A 21,697-nucleotide genomic window follows, 5' to 3' on the forward strand; every position below is an offset into this window, starting at 1 on the left:
ACAGCCCTGTTCCTATTCCCCCCCCCCCCCCCCCCGCCGCCCCCGCCGGCACCAAGAGGGTGTTTGTACCTATTTTGGAGGGGGATGGCCACGGAGGTCACCTGTACTCCATGTCTAATTCCCATCCTCCTGGTCACCCACTTTCTCTCCTCCTAGACCTTTGGCTTGACAACCTCGCTTTATGCCCTGTCCAAGATGCTCTCATTTACCTGTAGTCGTGAGATCATCCAGCTGCTGCTCCAGTTCCCCTGCCTTTGCTGAGCAGTGCCGGGACATAATTCCTACTGGTGTAGTCATTAAAGGAACCAGCAGTTTCCCTGACTTCCCACACCCTGCAAGAAGAGCATTGCATCAACCTACCTACCATCACTACTGCAATTAAACCAATCAAAATAACGAGATTCACCCAAGAGCAGACTGTACCTAATTCTCCTATCTGCTTCTGACAGCATTCTTGCCTCACAGCCTCTTTGCCAAAGTTTCTCGAGCCTCTCTCCCAATACGGTCGCTCCCAATAGGCCACTCCGGTGCACCTTGCCTTGTTTTTATTTGTTACTCAATTAACCAATTTGGATATTCCAATGAGTCCAATGATTTCCTTTAAATTGTGCTGCCTCTCAAGTTGACTGCCTTCACTAATTGCTTCTCTCCTTTCAAATTCACCCGCTCTTTTGATACTGAAAGGGAAAAGACTACAACCACTTACTTTTTAAACTCTCCTGCTCTTGTTCTGCCTCTCAGGTTAACTGCCTTCAGTTGCCTTCGCTGATGATTAACTAATAAGTCATCACAGCTTTCTGCTCCTGACCAACTTTGAGGTACATAACCCGAGGTGGCTACTGCATGGAGAAAGTTGACATGTAATTTCCTTTCCCCAATTTTTGAAAAGATTCAGTCAACACTGAAACTAAGATGTGTCTGAAGAAGGGTCTCGACCCAAAATGTCACCCATTCCTTCACCCCAGAGATGCTGCCTGTCCTGCTGAGTTACTGAAACAATGTTTGTGCTGTAGACACTTTCTGCTCTTGTGGGACTTCACTGGTCTTGACAAATGCCCAGACAAGTTAAACACAACCTGCCCTGCCAGCTCATATTATAATTTTATTCAATTGGTTTTCTAAACTTTGAAAAGCAGTCACATAGCTTCAAATACATTTTATCTAGTTCATATTTTCTCAATATTAATCATTTTAGTTTGAGTGTAATGTGAGCCTTAATCGTAATTCTCTCCTCAATGTAACTTTTTAATTAAATTCATTTTAATACACCCCTTTCCTCTATATATTCCCACACCTACTAACTGGCTAATCTTTGTACTCTGTGGGAAATGTTCTGAGATGACTGCTAGCACAATCTCACAAAAATACTGCTACAAAGATTTACACCATGTGTTCCACGTTTATTGTCATTTTGGTTCTGCTGAATTACAGATACATCATGGATACTTGAAAAAATATACAAAAAAGATTCATATATCAAAACCTTGGTATTTTAGAAAAAGAATCAATGCTGAAGATTCAAGCAATGAACCTGAAAAGAGAAGTGACTTCTGTTTTTAATTAATGGCCTAAATAATGCCATTAAAAATAGGATGGCTTATGTCAGCTCAATCTATCAAGTAAGTACTACAAGTGTAATGAAGTGCACACGAGTTGAGATCTGGTTTATTTTATAAGAATAGCAAGTTATTTTGTCAGGACACTGGAAGTATATATTAGAGTAGATATTTCAGTATACATAGCAGTGATGTAAACCCTGCATCAGACTTCACCGTCAATGTTGTTGCAAAAACCCTGCATTTTATTAATGATTGCACAGGGACTTGGATAGGAAGGTTAAGAGGGATTTGGACCAAATGTGGGCAAATAGCACCAGCTTAGTTGGGCATCAGTTGGCATGGATGAGTAGGGCCAAAGGGCCTGTTTCTGTGCTTTGATTATGTGATTAAAATTAATTCCCCACTGATTCATTCCAATGGCACGATGCTTGCTAACAACAAGTAGCCCTTAGCCTTTAAATAACTAACTCTGACCCCTTCCATTTAATTCAGGCTGTCCTTACTGTGCTAATTAGTACAACTGTAGGGACCATGTTCCTTTTCTTATTCTGTTTGGTTTGTTAATGTTCAACTGACATGGACCAAAAAGATTAAGACTGGTATGGCTGTGTTCCATGTTGAATATCCATTATAGTCAAAGTTTGCAACAAGTTACAATGACTGTATTAAGGATAGTAATATATTGAAATATTTTGTGTTACAAAAGCATATCCATCTATAAATCACAAACACCTGAAAATGAAATAAAAGCACAGAAATTCATGGGTAGAGCGCACAGGAGGCAGCCAGTATAAGCCCTCTGACAAAGCAGGCACATTAGTCCCACGCCAACACAAAAATCCGGACACAAGACAAAAATAGTGAGCCTTCTTTACTATTTTTAGAAAACAAATCAATACAATGTAAACCTCTAAAATCGCATGGTATGTGTTCAGAGCACCCTGGACATCATTACCAGTATTTCAATGGTGTATGAAGACTGTGCCAAATTAATAGAGGTCATTCTGTGGTTGACATCATTCAGGTAGCTAGAGTAACCGATGGGTAGAAAATCCACTTTGTCCTGGCCAATTGCCTATTTTACCTACCACCAACATAGTACCAGGATAAATGTTCAAGATTTGTTTCTCTCTAATTTCTAGGGCCGGATAGTGTGCTGCTGTGTTTATTGATATTAAAAATGTGTTAACGATTCTACAGTAAACCTTGGCTGTAAAGTGACCTGCAACTTGTGAAATGCAATGAAGCACTAAACTAATACAAAACATATTTTTATTTAATTAAAATTCAATGATGAAAGATCCCTGACCATTTCTCTCTGTACAGTTGCTGCCTGATGTTGAGTGTTCTTCCCAGTATTGTCATTTTTATATTTGATATTTCCAGTATCTGCTTTTGGATTTTAATATTTAGTTGTCAAAGAGACCACAAGCAACCCAACGTACATAATAATAATGATGACAAATTCAGAACTTTGCATATCGGACAATTCATTGCAATGAAGAAAGTCACTTCTAGCCCTTTTTAATAGTGCACCATTATTAACTAAAGGTACAGGATGTGAAGAAAATCACAGCAGCTGTGACTGTACAGTATAAATCCAAAGATTTAGATGCTTCTTCACAGGCAGATAATAAACATGTAGGTACAGCAAACAATTAGATCGGCAAGTAGTACGTTACAGGAGGGGTTAGAATATAAAAGTAGAAGACACTTGCTGCGATTGTACACAGCATCGGAGAGATCACATTTGGAAAACAGTGTGCAGAATTAGTCTCTATAGCTAAAACAAAATGTAATGTATGGATGTATGTTCATGAATGTAATCCTGGGATAAGGGAGTTGTCCTGTAGGCAGAGTTTGAGGAAGATTGCCTGACAATCAATGGAAAAGAATGCAAAAATAATTTTACTGAGACTGGCAAGATTCTAAAAGGAATGTATAGGGTGGATACTGAGATGCAGTTTCCTCAGGCTCCAGTGCCTAGAACCAAGGAACTTTGTCCGAGCATCAGCGTGCAGCAATTTAGGTGTCCGAGCATCAGTGTGCATTAAAATTTTCTTTCTGTGGGGGTGGTCACATTTTTAAAACTCTCAACTTCAGCTAGCTGAAAGAATGCTCAGTCATTTATTTATTCAAGACTGAGAATACTAAAGTTTTGAACAGTGAGAATATGAAGATAGACACAAGTGAGAATATGAAAATTAGATGGGGTACTGGGCTTCAGATGCAAAATGAGTGGTAAATTGGTCAAACAATGAAGAGATGAGGATTGTAGGCTTTTCCCCTGCTCTTACCATCGCCATTTGAGATTATGGTAGTCACAAGAAATGAAGTGCAAGATTGCAGGCACACCAAAAGTGAAAATAATAGCAATCTTTTCATTTTCAGCTCTTGCAATCTAAACGATTTAGGATATTGGCAGGCACATCTGTTAATCCAGGAAATGTGGCAGTATATAATGACAGAGTTCAAATTTTTACCATCAGATGCATCAGTTGAGAGGGTAGAGTTTTCATTCTTAGCAAAGAATAAGTCAATGAAAGAATATGTTCAGTGAAAAGTCTATGTTACTTACAGGAATACTTCACATTTAAATTGAACATGCCAGATATAATCTGCCTTAAAATGAATTGGCACATTATGTTTTGTTAAAATGTGATAATGATGCATTGCTTACAGACTGCTGTAATATCTAACAGGCAATACTGAAAGAGCACTACACTGTTGGAGGATCAGGACTGAAAGACTGCTTTAGTGTAACAAAGAGTACAGAGGGAGCACAGTAATGTCAATGGGCTGTCGATGAAGGAGTGCTGCAGCCTTTAAATGAAAGTACTGAGGGAATGGTCTCCCATCAGAACAGCCACACTGAGGGAGAGCCACAGGTCAGAAAGGCAGTAATGAAGGAGCATTGCATTGTTGGAGTGGCAGCACAAAGGCAGGGTTATGCTGTTAAGATGCTTCTAGGCAAGGCTACAACCTAGGCCTCAATGATTTCACAGGTGGACTTCAAAGATCACATTCACTTCTTTTAATAGTTGCATGCAAATTTTGGTAATACCCAACTGTTTATTTCTGAACCAGCATCATAAAAAATACATTTAACATTCATCCACCTATCTCTTTTGGGGAGTTTAAGGTTACTGTTGTATTTTCTGAATTACAATAGTGATGTGATTTATATTTAAGTATTTAATTGTCATTAAGTATTTAATTGGCAGTGAAGTCTGGGGAATTGGCAGTGAAGTCTGGGGAATTGGCAGTGAAATCTGGGGAATTGGCAGTGAAGTCCAGAGGTCCTGAAAAGGCACTGGTTAATTGTTTCTTGGGTCATATTGAAATTATCACCAATAACTAAAGCAGAGATACAGCCTCAAGACAGTCTCATCATGATAATCCAGGTGAGATCATCACAAAGACGTTTTACCTGCTGATGAGACAGCTAGAATTCAGCAGGGTTCCTGATCTGTTAATCATAAAACAAGATATTTATTGTCCTATGGGTGTATAGACAGCACACCCGGGAAATCTCTTTCCTTCATTTTGGCCTCTACTGCTATACAACCAACAATAAAGGTGCTTTTGTGTAAAAGAATAGTTTACAAAACTATGCTTTATCTCTTGCTGGTTTGCCAAACTAACTGAGCAAAGCCTATCTATACACTGAAGTGTTAACTATATCACTGTTTGTAGATAGACTAGGTAAGATCAAAAATTGAAACCTACATCCAAAGGCAGTGCCTGAGAATGGTTTTCCTGAATCCTATTCGGTTTTCACAGTGTGCACAAGTGCTCTCCTTTCCCATTACATTTGATTGCACCAGGGTCCACATCTTTTATCAACTGCTATGGTTGACATGAGATCATTGATTGAAATGTTCACTATCTCTCTCTCTCTACAAATGTTGGCTGACTTCCTGAATATAGTGTGTATGTTCTCATTTTATTTCAAAAGTTCAGCATCTAGAGTATTTGGTTTCTGTTTAACCGTATATGGATTTCAGATCCTGTTCAGATCCTATCCCAGTCACACTTCATCCACAACTTATCTTCTGCCTCCTACTATCTTTGTCGCTTGCTTGTACATGTACGGAACCTGTCCCCGGCTGCCCAATTGCACGTGTCTTAATTAATCTCCAATAAATGTCCACAGAGACAATTGGCCAGCATAATTTTCTTTCTTACCCTCAATTTACATCAATTCTATATTGCACTTTTACTCATTCTGTTTCTTTTGGCAAAAATTATAAAAGGAAAGCCGAAAGTGGATAATTCCACTTGGATATTATGATATGAAATTGAAATTGATGATGAGTGCTACACATATGTACATGCTAAGTATATATCAGCACAATGGAAATGTTATGTTGTCTATAAATTCCCTTCTCAACTTACAATGGAAACTCGAGGTTGGAAGAATCTAGAAAGTTCTAACATGATAAATGGACAAGTTTGATCTTATTGTTTCCATGCATTCAGAAAACAATTCTGAAATCTTGAGACATCTGATAAGAACAGGTTGTAAAATGCAGGAGGATTAGTTTTAATGTAAATACGTGGTTGGAGGTCAGTGACGTGAGGAAAGCACATTCTTCCAACCCTGAGCAACTTTCATACAAAACCATACAAGGTTTTACACTATTTAACACCGTACGTTGTTTTCAAGAAATGAAACCATCGATATCAGTGAACTGGAAGTACCTGGCTGTTAGTCTAATACTGGTCAGATACATTTCTAGTGAGCCTGCAATTTACCTAACATGGCTCTGTAAACGTCACTTGTGCCAATTCTTATAGATTATTATAAACATAAAATATCAACATTGATTTCAAGCTGTGCACTAAATCATTAAAAATGCTTTATTCCAGATAGGCAGCTTATGATTGAAAGTTGAGACCAGTGATATTTAAAAGCTGGTGTGTGCGATATTACTAATCTGAAGAGGACCCTTATCCGTTCCCAGAGGAACGGGTTGTGCATCATTCTGCAGATGCACCAATTTCCACACCATTAATATATTTTTACATCACTGGTAGCAAAGCAAGCATTATTTGCGACACAAGTTTACACAACACTGCCCTGCTGATGAGGAAGCATAAACCCTTCCAGCCAACTGCATCCCAGATATCTCAGCCAGATTTCCTGTCCATGTCTAGTCCACAGTGAGTATCAAAGTCATGGTCAGGTGGAATTAGTACCTTTGTTTAATATTCAAAATGTCACAGACCTTCAGTTTTCAACACATGAAGATTCTGTGTGCTTTGTTAGGTAGTCATTGCCTTTTATGTTACATGTTCAAAAGGAATAATAAATTCATATTCCCTGGTGCGCAGACTTGGTTAAAAATGTAAAGGCAGAATATAATGGGACCATTGAATTTTCAATATTTGGCACACTATTGAAAGCTTTGAATTAATAATACTCCAAGGTATCTATGTAGAGCCATACAGTATGGAAACAGGCCCTTTGGTCTAAATCAACCATGCCGACCAAAATGCCTCATCTAAGTTAGTCCCATTTGCATGCATTTGACCTATCTAAACCTCTCTTATCCATGTAACTGTCCAAATTTCTTTTTATTGTTGTTGTAATACCTGCCTCATCCACTTCCACGGGCAATTTGTTCCATATATGACCACCATGGTGTGAAAAGGTTGCTCCTCACATTGCTATTAAATTTTTACCCTCTCAGTTTAAACCTATGCCCTTTAGCTCTTGATTCCCCAACCCTGGGAGAAAGATTGTGTGCATTCACACTATCTATTCCCCTCATGATCTTATACTCCTCTGTAAGATCACGCTCTAGCCTCTTTGGTTCCAAGGACTGAAGTTCTTGTCAAGTCCTGGCAATTTCCTCGCAAATATTTTCTGCACTCTTTCCAGCTAAATGGCATTGTTCCTATCGCCGGGTGATCAAAACTGAACATTACATTCAAAGTGTGGCTTTACCAATGTCTTGTACAACTGCAATAGCATCCCAACGTTTATACTCAGTGCTTCAACTCTCAAAGGATAGTGTGCCAACAGCTTTCTTCACCACTCTGTCTACCTGTGACATCTCTGTCAGGGAACAATGCATTTGTACTCTTCGGTCTCTATGTTCTACAACACTCCCCAGGACCCCACCATTCACTGAAAGTCCTCCTCTGGTTTGACTTCTCAAAATGCAACACCTTGCACTTTTACGAATTAAACTCCATTTGCTATTCCTCTTCCACTTACCCATCTGATCAAGATTCCGCAGTAATTCCCGATAACTGTGGCCACTGTCTCCTGTACCATCTATTGTAGTGTCATCTGCAAACTTACTAATCATGCCTCATCCAAAAAATGATGTAAAGTGCTGAAGTAATGCCTGTCCTGCTGAGTTAATCCTGTACTGTGTGTCTTTTTTTGCAAACTAACATCTGCTATTTCTTGTGTCTACATTCTTACTCAATTCATTGATAAGATGACAAACAGAGACCAGTGCTGGGCCGATTGCTGAGATACTCCAGCAGTTACAGCTTCCAGAAAAAAAAACCTTCCACCATCACCCTGTTAATTCTCTATCGTTCCCTTGCCCATCCTGCAAACTTATGCAATCTAATCTTCCAGAGCAGCCTACCATGCAGAACCTTATCAAAGGCCTTGCAGATGTCCATATGGACTATGACTACAAACCTACCCTCATTGACTTTCTTGGTTACTTCTTTGAAAAGCGGTCTACCTTGTTTAATTATGCCTGTCTAAATGTCTCTTATATGTAGTACTTGTATCTAATTCCACTGGCTCCTCTGGCAGATATCAACCATAAGTCACAAATGAAACCAAAATAAACATGCCTCTTTGATCCCATTTAAAACAACTTCAACCTACACCGCTTTGGTTTTGATGAGAAAATTATTCTATCTATCCTAACCATGTCCCCCAATTTTATATATATCTACCAGGTTATCCCCGCAGCCTCCTTCATTCTAGGATAAACGACCCAATTTATCCAATCTTTTCTGTAACTACAGTCAATCCAGGAATATTGTTAATTTCGACCAATTCTGCCATATTCCAGATTGTGCACAGGCTGGAGAGGGCTAAATGCTTCCTCGTCGCATCTAAAAATAAATTTTAAATGAATAAACTTTTACATATGACAGAATGAAAGGAATGCTAATGTATGAAATTATGGCATGCTAAAGACACCAGTGAAAAATTAATCTGGAGTAACTCCTGACTATTCTGTCTAGCAAATAATAAAACAAAAGAGAGCAATAATAATTAACTTAATACTTCGACTCTGCTCAAAGGTCCGGCTTTTGAGTAAATCTGTTGCACATGAAAATGCAACGTGCCTTTTTCCAGCTGTAAACAATCAGGTCCACTCTGAAGTTTCATCACTGTAAAGCCTCCACATGCAAACACACCGCACGATTCCAGTGTCTGCAGGTAGCTTTCCACAAACTTCATTATATTTATGTTTCAGTCTTACTTGTATACACTAGCTCAGCAGTCCAGCAGTTGAAATATAGCAACATTTATTCCATGGCAGGCATGTGGTACTACCTGATAGTTCTATTAGAAAATGCATATTGCATCTATAAATTAGAAATATTTTATATAAAACAAATATTAGTGCTTTTTTTCTAAATAATTTGAAGGCACCCATCCTTTTTGACAACGTCCACTGTCCATTATTTGACAGTACCACCAACCATTGGGATTGCGTTCCAGCACCTCCACGCAACTCCCTTCTTGGAAACCCATGGTTTCTTCATCTCCCTGATAGTCAGCAATTGCAATGTACATCTCTCTCCAGTTGTTCTGCACGAACTGGGGTTTCTCCTGGATGCATACTGGCTTTGGTCTAACAGCAGACACAGGAATTCCGTTTTTGTGGGAGATTCTTGCTGTGACATCTGGTTCAATAACTGCGCACCTTTCTGGAGGTTTACCCTTTGTTTGGCTGGAAGACAATATAGATGAGTGAAGGTTATCAGATTCATCAGGCTTCTTCCGTAATCGGACAATGTTGAAGGATGAATTTCGGCGAATACTGAAAGTAGACCTGATATTGTCTGTGCACACCATAGATTCATTCCTCCTGAGTAATCCAGCCAGGTTGGTACTTTCTTTGCAAGAGGGGGCAACGAACACGGATTGTGGCCTCACAGTTGCTTGCTTTAAACCGTTTCTCATTTTTACGGAACCATTCACATTTCCTCCTAGTCTAGTAAAGCCTCCAGGGGGCTTTGCAGGGATTGGAGGTGTTACTCTCTTTAGACCAAGGTTGATGTTATTTAATGTCTGGACCGTGTCTATTTTCTCAGTGCTGTTGAGTTGCTTTTCATTCATTGATCTCTCACCTCCACACGTTTCCAACTTAGCAGTGCTCTCTGCAGGTTTGCCACTCACACGCTCCAAGAAATAGACAGGTGCCCATCCCTCCGAGTCTTCAATTCTAATAAACCACCAACCACTATCTTGTTTTTCCAGAACCTCTACCATTATTCCTGCTGGAAAACTGATTTCATTGTCCTGAACTTTTTCATATTTATCCACTGTCCTATATTGGTGCAAGGACTCTGCCTCCTGCTCACTGGGCCTTGCCACGTCCGACTGATGATGACCCGGTGATGCATGCATTGAAAGATCAACTGTACTTTTAGTGAAGGAATCTTCTGAATTTTCAGAAGATGTTAATGAACTAGTATCCACATCATCACTTTTTGCCCTTTTGGAGCTATGCTTAATTTGTCCTGTGTGCCGAAGATGGCGCCTGATGCTGCTCATCTCCATATTCTGCACTTCTGGTTTTACCAGGAAAGGCTTTGGTCTTACAGAAGGCTTTGGCTTTGTGATGGGACTGGAAATGGCTCTCTGATCTGTGCCTGAATTTGTTTCACAGGCGTCCTTTTCTCGTTTTGGTCCAGGTTTCTGTACAATGCAGCCATTGATATCAACCATGGATTTGCTTGAATTCTCTGCACTCTTTCCAAGATCCAGGTCCTTTTTGGTCTCAGATTTTAATTGAAGATTTTTTAGAGAATGTTTTGGTGAAATGTTTTTTGGTGAAGAGCTGGTCTCAGTTACTGACAGTGTAGCAACAACCTGACTAACAGTTTCATAGACCCCATTAGATGCTAAACTATTGTTACTTCCCCCTTGGTTGCAATCCTTATCACCAGAAGTACACATAAATTGGTGATCACAAGGCAAACTTTCTGAAGATTCACCAACTCTGAAGTAAGCTTTCCTCGGTGTAGAGTTTGGGCATTGTTTGATCTGTTGTTGGCTGGAAGCTGTCTGGTCCTGTTCTAATAATTCTTCTTTGACTAGTTCATCAGTAGCGCTCCTCAGATCATTTTGTGGCCCGTGGTCATATAGTGCAGAAGGAATATCATACTCTGGTTCCTCAAACTTGGGTTTTTGCTGTGTGCATTCCCGCTCATTTCCTGGACTTGTTTCGTCAGGGTTTGGCTTGCTTTTGGTGGGTGGTGCTGGGGGAGGGACCTTTGGCCGCATGAGTGTGCTGCTTCTTCTGGACAGGTTTGGTTTCTTTCTTTTGTCAATGTATGACGATGGTGCCCAGCCTTCCTTTTGCCCAATCTGCACATACCACCATCCGCCTAGGTTTTTCTCAATGACCTATGGATTAAATACGTAAACAATTACTATATTTCAGACAGATATAAAGAACAATCAGATAAAGATGAAGTGTGGAGGATGGAAGCAGAGGTGCATGGGCAAGAAGGAGATGTTATAGAATTTTGTTGTAAGTCCTTGCTTAATGCTAAGCCTTTCAAATCAAAACATTGCAAACATAAATATCAGTACTGAGTATTCTATAGAGGATTAAATATTGTGATTTTGTAAACCACATCAGGAAACAAATAGATGAATTGAGAAAGAAAGACTAGCTTTTTTCCAAACACCAGCAATTACACAGGCATGGAAGTAATTTGTTAGCACAATTTATGGAATACAGTAAACCCTCAATTACAGACCATGGGGTGGGGGGTCGTTATTACAGATTGTCTGCTAAAACTGTGGGGTGGGGGGTAAAGTTTAATCCACGGCTAGGAGGGAGGAAACATGGCGTGGGGGTGGGGGAGACGTTAAACCAGCAGGATATCACAGGCCGGGGAGCCCCAGAGCCCCCGTCCCAGATGCGGTGCACCAGGGACGGGTCCGGTACTCACGCCACCTTCATGCTGATCGCTGGCGGAAGTGGGAGGGAGGAGCAACGGGAGCTTCGGTCCGCGATAGCATAACTCCAATATATTGAGGTCTGTTATTGCAAGGGTGTACTGTACTGAGGACAAAGAAGTCCGATCCCACTATCCTAAATAATTGCTTATAAGTGACAAGCTTCCTTGTGTAAACTTCAGCCGGGGATGATTAAAGTAGGAAGCCTACCTCAGCTTTCTGGCCTCCTCGGAAGCTGATGCCATCGGAGATGTGTGTCTGGAATTCTGCAATGGTGTAGTATTCCACTTCAACAGCAGGCGGCTCTGGAGGCTTGGGCAACTGGAATCCCTGGATATTTGAAATCGGAAGTGAAGACTGGTTAAGCACTTTCAAAGCTGCCGTCATTACCTCTTACGTGGAACAAAAGCAACAGAAAATTCCAAACATTGGCATTCAATTTATTCAGCTTTGAAGATACATATATTTTCTCTCCTTCCTGTTCTAAACATTTTGTATTTTCAGAAAAAAGAAATTTCACAAAGAATACATTTTGACTCAATGTTTTAAGGGAAACTGTGTTCTCACAAACTGTCCCTGGCAGAATGTCCCTGATTTCATAACTTTACCCTAATTTTCACTCTGCCCTCAAATTCATCTATATACTAAAATTCTTGTCTGTTTGTTTGTTCCTGAACTACAGCCAAAACGGTACACGATAGCGTGACAATTTTAGGCCCACCTTACTTACCGTCATCCCTTTGGTGCGAATGGAAGAAGTTTCATTGAAATCAGTGTTATATTTTAAAAGTTATTCACACTTTAAATTTTAAATCTATTTCCTAGGGAGGGAGGGGGAGGAAGGGAGGGAGGTAGGGAGGGGGGAGGTGGGGAGGTGAGGGTGCTGCACCAATGCAGAAGAGGTTTGGGCCCAACAGGTTCACTTGGTCTAGTTTGTACTATTTCCGCCACCTCTCTTCCCTTTCTAGATCTGTCTCCGTCACAGGGTACAGGCTGTCAACTAACATCTACTATAAACTCACCGATTCCCAGTTATCTGGACTGCACCTCCTCCCACCCTGATTCTTGCAAAAATGCTATCACCTACTCTGAATATCTTTGTTTCTGACGTACCTGCAAAAAAGATGAGGCTTTTCATTCTACGACATCCGGGGTGTCCTCTTTCTTTAGTAAACATGGTTTACTGCTGTCACCCATGTCTCCTCTGTGTCCCTTAGTTCTGTTCTTGCTCTACCAATGCACTCCCCCCTCCCCTCCAAATGGAACAAGGATTGAGATCCCGTGGTCCTCATCTTTCACTCACCAGCTTTCATTTCCAACATTTCCGCCACCTGAAACATGTTCCCACCTCCAGTCATATCTTCCCATCTCCACTCCTTTCTGTCTTCGCACGGACCGCTCCCTTCACCATTCCTTGGTTCACTCATCTCTTTCCACCCAAGCCAAACACCAAACCTAACCCCCAGGTACTTTTCCCTGCAACTGCAGAAATGTAACACACAAACCTCTCTCTCACAAACAACACCCATCCAGGGACTCCAGCAGTCCTTCCAGGCAAAGACAGAGGTTCATGTGCACCTCTAATCTCATCTACTGCATTCAGTGTTCCCAATGTAGCCTTCTTTACATCAGAAAAAACTAAGTGTAGACTCAGCAACCATTTCGTTGAACACTAATGCAAGGTCTACTGGACTTCCCGGTAACCATTTTAACTCTGCCCATTCCCATACTGCCTTTCTGCCCTGGGTCTCCTGCATTGCCAATGTGAGGCCACCTTCAAACTGGTGGAACAGCACCTCATATTCTGCTTGAGTAGCTTACAACCCAACGGTATGCATATTGCACCTATTTTCTATGAAACCCCATCTTCACTAGTCCCACCTACTTTTAAACATTTCCATCCATGTAGCTGCCCAAATGTATTTTAAATGTTGTGATACTACCTGCGTCAACTATCTCCTCTGGCAGCTCGATCCACGTAGCCACCACCCTATGTGAAAAAGTTGCCCCTCAGGTTCCTATAAACATTTTCCCCTCTGATTCTTGATTTCCCTACTCTGAGTAAAAAGCTCTGTGCATGCAACCTATCTATTCCCCTCATGATCTTTTACACCTCAATAAGATTACCTGTCATCTACCTGTGCTCCAAGGAAGAAAGTCCGAGCTTGCTCAAACTCTCTACAGCTCAGGCCCTCGAGTCCTGGCAACATTCTCCTAAATCTTCTCCACATCTTTTCCAGCTTAACAACATCTCTCTTGTAACATGGTGAGCAAAACTGAACACAAAACTCAAAACGTGGTCTCACCAATGTCTTGGTAGAACTGTAACATAACATTCCAACTTTTATACCCAGTACTCTGACTGATGAAGGCCAATGTGCCAAAAGCTTTCCTGACCACCTTGTATACCTGTGATACCACTTTCAAGGAACTATGTACCTGCACTCCTAGATCCTTCCGCTCTACAATACACACCAGAGCCCTGCCATTCAATGTGAAGGTCCTGCCCTGGTTAGAAGTCACAAAATGCAACACTTCGAACTTATCTGTATTAAACTCCATTAACCGTACTTAGCCCACCTGCCTAACTGATTAAGATGATGCTGAAATTTTTGATAACCATCTTCACTATCTATGATGCCACTGACTTTTGTGTCATCTATAAACTTACTAATCAAGCCCTGTACATTCTCATCCAAATCATTGATGTAAACTACAAATGGTAAAGGGCCAAACACTGATCTCTGAGGCACATCTACGGCTTTGCCCTCATCAACTTTTTAATTACTTCAAAAAAGAAAATTCAATCAGATTCGTGAGACACGATCTCCCACATACAAACCATGCCAACTATCCCTAAACAGACTCAGTCTATCCAAATGCATATACACCTCCCTCAGAATAGTCTCCAGTAACTTGCCTGCCGCAGACATTACGCTCACTGGTCCATAGTTCCCAGGCTTTTCCTTGCCGACCTTTTTAAATAGAGGCACAGCATTAGCCACCCACCAGTCTTCCAGCAACTCATTCATATCTAATGATGATACATATATATCAGCTCGGGCACCTTTAATTTCTTCTCTAGCTTCCCACAGTGTCATTGGATATGCCTGATCAGGCCCAGGAGATTTATCCACCATAATGAAAAATATATTCTTGACTGTAATATTGACTGTCCTCAAGACCCTTCCATTAACTGTTACGTTTCCAGTCTTTACATGTCTTCCCACCGTAAACACAAAGGAGAAGGACCACAAGTCTTTAAGGACCTTGCCTATCTCCTTCAGCTCCACACAGAGATGACTGCTTTGGTTTATGAAGGGTGTTCCTTCCCTTAATTTACATAAAATCTGTCTGGGATTCTCCTTAATATTATCTCCCGCCCCCATTTTACATTCCTGATTTCCTTCTTAAGTATGCTTCTCAGTCCCCGAAGGCTAGGAATGGTGAGCAACTCACCTATGGTGAGCAACTCACCTCTTAACTCTTCAAACCCTGTTCACCATCAACAAGGCTCGTCAGGAATGCAAAGGAATACTCTACACTTGCATGAAATGGGGCAACTTCTCTCACACTCATGAAGCTCCACACCATAGAGGCCGTGGCAGCCCACTTGGTAGGCACCCCATCCACAACCATTCACTCACTCCACCACCAGCAACAGTAGCTGCATTTGTACCATCTACAGGATGCACTGCAGCAACTCACCAAGGATCCTCAGACAGCACCATCCAAGCTCGTGATCTTTATCAGCTAGAAAGGTCAGGGCTACTATATTCCAAGGCACCCATTGTTTTAAGAATACCACTAGCTCTCAAGAAAAGCAAAGTAGCGTACCTTAATGACTAAAGTCTGTTAATTTGCCAGTACATGATCCATATCCATCCATTACCTAAAGTGCCATGTGTCTATCTAGAAAATTCAACAATTCTCAACACCAGTGCACTGTAAGGATGCATTCCTACTGTACCCCTTAGACATTCGGGACTGTGGGGCTAATTCTGCTCCAACTCCATCTATAAGTTTGTAGAAGGCACCATTGTGATGGGTGATGAAACAGACTACAGGAAGGAGAAAGAGAATCAGTAATATGTCAGGACAATTTCTCTCAAAGCAAAGGCACAAAGTGCTGGAGTAACTCAGCTGAGTTATTCCAGCAGTTTGTCATTTTTGGTAAACCAGCATCTGGGGTTCCTTGTGTCTACAACCTCTTCCTCAATGTCAGCAAGATGAAGAAGTTAGAAAGTATGGTGGATTACATACTCCAATCAGCATCAAAGGTACCAAAGTGGAAATGTTTGAAGGCTTCAAGATCTTTGGCATAAATGTTACCAGTAATCTGTCCTGGACATTGCAGCTACAGCCAAAAAAATGCACGCTAACGCCTCTACTTTCTCAGGAGACTGAGAAAATTCAACAACTCCAAAGACTCAAACTTCTACAGATGGGCATGACAATAATAAACCTAAACTATTGGAACACCGTAACCTGGAAGTTGCCATCCAAACCACACACCATATTTCCTGACTTGGAAATATATCATCGTTGCTTCACCATCACTGGATAAAATCCTGGAACTCTCCATAACAGCATTGTGAGTATACCCACACCTCAACAATTGCACTGGTTCAAGACAGCATCTCACCACGACCTTCTCAACGACAACTTGAGATGGGCTCAGTCTTTGAAGCCCATATCCCTTCAGTGAATAAAAGAACTATGTTTTGTTGAAGAGTCATACAGAGTGGAAACAGGCCCTATGGTCCAATACGTTTATGCCGACCAAGATGCCCATCTAAGCTGGTCCCATTTACCCACATTTGACCCATATTCCTCTAAACCTCTGAACCTGTCTTTTGGCTATTAAATGTTGTATTGTCCTTGGTTCAACTAATTTCTCTGGCAGCTCATTCCATATACCCGCCATACTCTGTGTAAAAAAAAAGCTCCCCCCCCCCCCCCCCCCACCAGTTTTAATCTTTTCCCTCTCATCTTTTCCTCATAAGAAAACAAAAGTCAGACATACCATACTGGTCTCCCTTCGTGGGGGCGGCTTCTGCCTTAGGTTTGGGTAACCTGTGAAAAATAAAATTAAGATCAAAATATCGGCAGAAATCTGAAATAAAAAACTCCATCTGTGGATAGAGAAATAGTTAGCAGAACTGACAAAGAGAAATTATAAAAGTAAATTCTGAAATGAAACAATTTTAACAATGAAACAACTTACATGGCAATCAGCCTATATGTATTACCTAGAATCTACAGTACAGAAAATGGCCATTTGGGACAACCTAATGCAATGCTACATCTCACTCTCTTCATTATGTCAACTCCACCAACTCTTATTTACACCACACTATTTATCAAAATCTCTCTCTGTAGTACCGATTTCTGTCACATCATCATTCTCTCGATAAGCAAAGTTTGTTCTTGAAATGGATCCTTAGCTGGAACACTGAAGTGACATGGATTGGTAGAAGTACTAAATATTAACAGACTGCAGATTCGACAATGTCAAACATTCGTAAAATCAAGTAATAGAATTAGACTGGGTGGAGCTCACAAAACAATGGTGGGAATTGGGTACAGGAATGGAAATATAGGGCCTAGAATGAATCAAGTAATTGGAGATGCAAGTAACAATGTCATACAATAATCATGAGAGACTCATTTAAATGTAGATGGTCCAAACCATCTACATGTTGGGAAACTACGTTTAAAAGTCTGACAATAATCCCGCAATGGTTAGTGTTCATAGGATTAATGCATGGCGTCATAGGACGTACAGCATGAGCACAGGTCCTTCAGCCTGCCACGTCTGCATCAAACACCTATTTTCCCTAATGCTATATTAATCTGCTTTTTCATTCTCCCTGCATTTTCATTAACTGCCTGCAGATTCTATCACCAGGGGCAAAATACAGCGACCAAGTAATCTATCAATCATGGTTTTATTACAATAAAGTTTAACATCAAAATGTAAAGCACACACTGTGCCAACAAGTGCACATATCTAAGTGCACGGATCCCATTTGCAGGCCTTTGGCCTATTTCTCTCTACTTCTTTTCTATCCAAGTAACTGTCGAAAAGCCTGTTAAATGGAATTGTTTCTGTCTCCAGCACCTCCTTTGGCAGCTGATTCCAGATATCAACCATGCTCTGTGTGAAAAACCTACCCAACAGATCTCCTTTCACCATTGCCTAGCCAAGCTGACCTTGCAATGCCAACCCTGTGCTGCCAGGAGGACAACAGGCCTTCATGGCCAAGTTAAGACACTAACATTTTTAACAACTCTGAACTTGTAGAGTACATGATGGTGCTGGTTTTGTGGCAACTCTTGTGTACTGCCTCAGTGTAATCTACTATCTGACACTCTTGCACTTAAGTATATTGCGCTTGTGTATCATAAGATTGTTACTGAACAGTATGCAAAAACAGAATTTCACTCTACCTAGGTACATGTGACAATAAAGTACCAATGAACCATTAGATTGGTAAACATGGTTTTAGGTCAGACTCAAGCTGGAATTTGTTATTATAGAACAGGAAACGTCTCTTCATCCTGTACCTATCTCTGCTCTCTGTGGGGCGATCCTGGCCACAGCTGGGGTCCCCGGTGTGGCTCGGCTGAGTCTCTTCTCTGTTCCTAGTAACGCTGCTACATCACCATTGCTGTGTTCACATGGCAGTGGAAGGCTGATCTCCTTTGCAGTGAGTGGAGGGTGATCATAAAGTCTGGGCTCGTTCTCTGTCTGAATCTCTTTTTCACTGCTTGTTTTCTTGTTCAGAAGGTTACTTATTTCCATTATGTTGCCAATGATCTCCACCGGCCCATTAACAGGCTTCTTCGTTGGAGAAAGTTCATCCTTGATTTTCCTCAGATATGATGCAGGTGCCCATCCCTCTTTGCCTTGATATCTGGGAAAATAAAATTACAAATTTAAACAATATTATTTTACTTTTGCCTTAATTACAGCAAATATCAATCCTCAGCTATCAGCCTGAAACCGAATATTTGGAGCCAAATAAAATAGAGTCAAGAGTCAAAAGTGTTTTATTGTCATATGTCCCAGATAGAACAATGAAATTCTTACTTGCTGCAGCACAACAGAATATGTAAACATAGTGCCATGTAAACAATATAATAAACGAGAGAAAAAAAGTCCAGTGTGCATATATACAAATACTCACACACACATATATATGTGCACACACACATATATATAAACATACACACACATATATACACATATATATAAACATACACACACATATATAAACATACACACATAAACATACACACATAAACATACACACGCACATACAAACATACACACACACACACACACACATACAAACATACACACACACACACATAAACATACACACACATGTTGGGGGGGGTTAAAAGAATAAACTGGTAGGCTGCATTTGTTTTCCTTGGAGTAGATGTCTGACAGGGAAACAAATTGAGGTAAGCAAAACTCTGAGGTACTCTCAAAACATTTGGGAAGTATATAGAGGAGCACTTCAATGCTGCGGCATTGAAGACTAAAGACTGACGGAATTAGGATTAGGAAAGTCAGGTACTGGATGGTCAGCATGGACACAACAGACTGAAGGTCCTGTATCAGTGCTGCATGATGACATGAGGTATTATGAACCCTAACATTGGTATGAAGTAGGGATACAGCTTAATTAGACTCAAGTAATTTGGACACAAGGTTTCTAATGCACTACAGCCGGAGAAGAACCTTGTTGAATATTCCCTTTCGTGCAGAGTGAGGTCATTTGGCAGCAACTTCTGTTGCTGCAATCAAAAGCAGAAATGTAGCTTTTCAACTATTAACCCATACATAAATGTATTTATGTGTTTAAAAGAAGAACATTCACCATACAATTGCTCAAAATGACACAAAGTGCTGGGTCAGGCAGCATCCCTGGAGAACATGGATAGGTGATGTTTCGGGTCAAGACCCTTCACCATACTATTGCAGTGGAAACTGCTTGTGTGTAACTCAGTGAGTGACACACAAACCACCTCAAACAGCAGAACCTTCAGGATATGATTTGCTCACAAACAGATAAATGTTACTACTCAACTCAAACCAATCTCACAAAAAGGTACAAAGTGAACTTTCATTGTGGCTCAAGCCAACGCTTTGGTTTTTAAGAAGTAAGTGCGGGCGAGAAGCAGACAAACAAGTTTGTGGAGTAAAATGTCTTCATGTCTGAGAGCCACTTCCTGCCATCTGCTTTCCAGCTCTGAAATCCTGGAATTACTCCAGTGGGGAATAACTGTAAAAAGAAACAGGAAATGAGGGAATCTGCTGACAGAAGCATTCTGGGAGAGTTGGATGAGTTCCACCAAAAGGCAGCACGATTGGCCATTGAACCAAGATATCAAGGGACTTAAACTCCCTCAATCCACATTAGTGTACTAATAGTAAAGTCCAAAGAACAGAAGTAAATCACAGCTGACTGTGCCTGCATAATGTACAGAAAATGGGCCCCACTAGATTTTCTGACACAGATTATGAATAGGTAAAATTTACAATATTTGTAGCAAATTGAAAACTTGCCAAATCTGCCCTCACAACTCTAACTTTTCAATTTCAGAATTTTTTTCAGAGCCAGCTTTGGAATACAGTGACTTGCAGGAGATTTACCCATAATTCATGCCAGCGCACACAGTTATTTATATTGCCCCTATGCCAACTCAAGCAGTAAAAGGTATTGGCCCTCGAAGTCCTCTTCCAAGCACGGAAAAATGTGAAAAGGGTTTTTACCTCCAACGAGTTCCGTCCCAACGACAGTTTAATTGAAAAAAACAATGTCCCTCATTTTCCCCTAAAATCTTCTCAGAATTTACATAGATATGGTAATCGAACAGATTTTAATGTCCCAAAGAGCAAAACATGACACTTGGCTGGATTAAACTCTACCTGACATTTTACTGCCCATTAGATTCGGTTTATTATTGTCATGCACACAGAGGTACAGTGAAAAGCTTTGTTTTGTATGCTATCCAAACAGATAAGATATACCCAGTCTGAAGAAGGGTCTCGACCTGAAACATCACCCATTCCTTTTCTTCAGAGGTGCTACCTGCCTGAGTTACTCCAGCATTTTGTGTCCATCTTTGGTTTAAACCAGCATCTGCAGTTCCTTCCTACATGTGTCTATCAGATATACTCGACATAAATACAATCAAGCCTAACTCAAGTACAATAGGTAGAGCAAAGGGGAAGATACAAAGTGCAGGACAGTGTTTTCAGCATTGTTGGAGTGGCGCAGAGGGCCAGGCAGCATCTCTGGAGAACATGGATGGGTGACGTTTCGGGTTCAGACCCTTCTTCAGACTGAGTCAGGGGAGAGGAAAAAATAGAGGTATGAAAAGCTACAAAGAACAATTGAGTGAAAGGTTTGAAAAGAACAAATCAAAGCCAGCAACGGTGATCAAGGAAAGGGCGAGCCCACAATGGTCCATTGTTGGTGGTGATAAAGGTGATAACGAGTAGATACAGTGAATACAGATAAAGTATCATAGTCGTTCTTCTAATTCTACTGTTGTAGAATCTAAACAGGACAACAGTAGAATTAGAAGAACGACTATGATACCAAACTAATCTCCTTTGCCTGAACGTGATCCATATCCCTCCATGTCACCTGGTAATGGACAGAATAGATTGTAGCATTGGAGAGGATATATCTTGCACTAAATGTTATTCCCTTTATCATGTATCTGTACATTAGACAGTAGGTGCAGGAGTAGGCCATTTGGCCCTTCAAACCAGCACTGCCATTCCCTGTGATCATGGCTGATCATACACAATCAGTAGCCCGTTCCTGCCTTCTCCCCATATCCCTTGACTCTGCTATCTTTAAGAGCTCTAGCTAATTCTCTTTTGAAAGCATCCAGACAATTGGCCTCCACTGCCTTTTGAGGC

The 21,697-nt window shown here is 40.8% G+C and overlaps 1 protein-coding gene across 2 annotated transcripts in view; it reads right to left on the bottom strand.

The window, feature by feature from the left end:
- Positions 1–1,399: 1,399 nt before the first annotated feature.
- The window catches only part of sh3pxd2aa (SH3 and PX domains 2Aa), a 135,751-nt gene continuing 115,453 nt past the window's right edge, over positions 1,400–21,697 (bottom strand). For both annotated transcript variants that reach the window (XM_078413262.1, XM_078413261.1), the window contains 4 exons: positions 18,316–18,665; positions 16,772–16,821; positions 11,956–12,075; positions 1,400–11,184 (listed from right to left, as the gene is read on the bottom strand). In XM_078413262.1, the coding sequence (XP_078269388.1) occupies positions 9,169–11,184; positions 11,956–12,075; positions 16,772–16,821; positions 18,316–18,665 (2,536 nt within the window). In that variant the 3' untranslated portion in view covers positions 1,400–9,168. The remainder of the gene's footprint in view (positions 11,185–11,955; positions 12,076–16,771; positions 16,822–18,315; positions 18,666–21,697) is intronic.

The sequence above is a fragment of the Rhinoraja longicauda genome, chromosome 16 (genome assembly GCF_053455715.1).
Source record: "Rhinoraja longicauda isolate Sanriku21f chromosome 16, sRhiLon1.1, whole genome shotgun sequence".
NCBI lineage: Eukaryota > Metazoa > Chordata > Chondrichthyes > Rajiformes > Arhynchobatidae > Rhinoraja > Rhinoraja longicauda.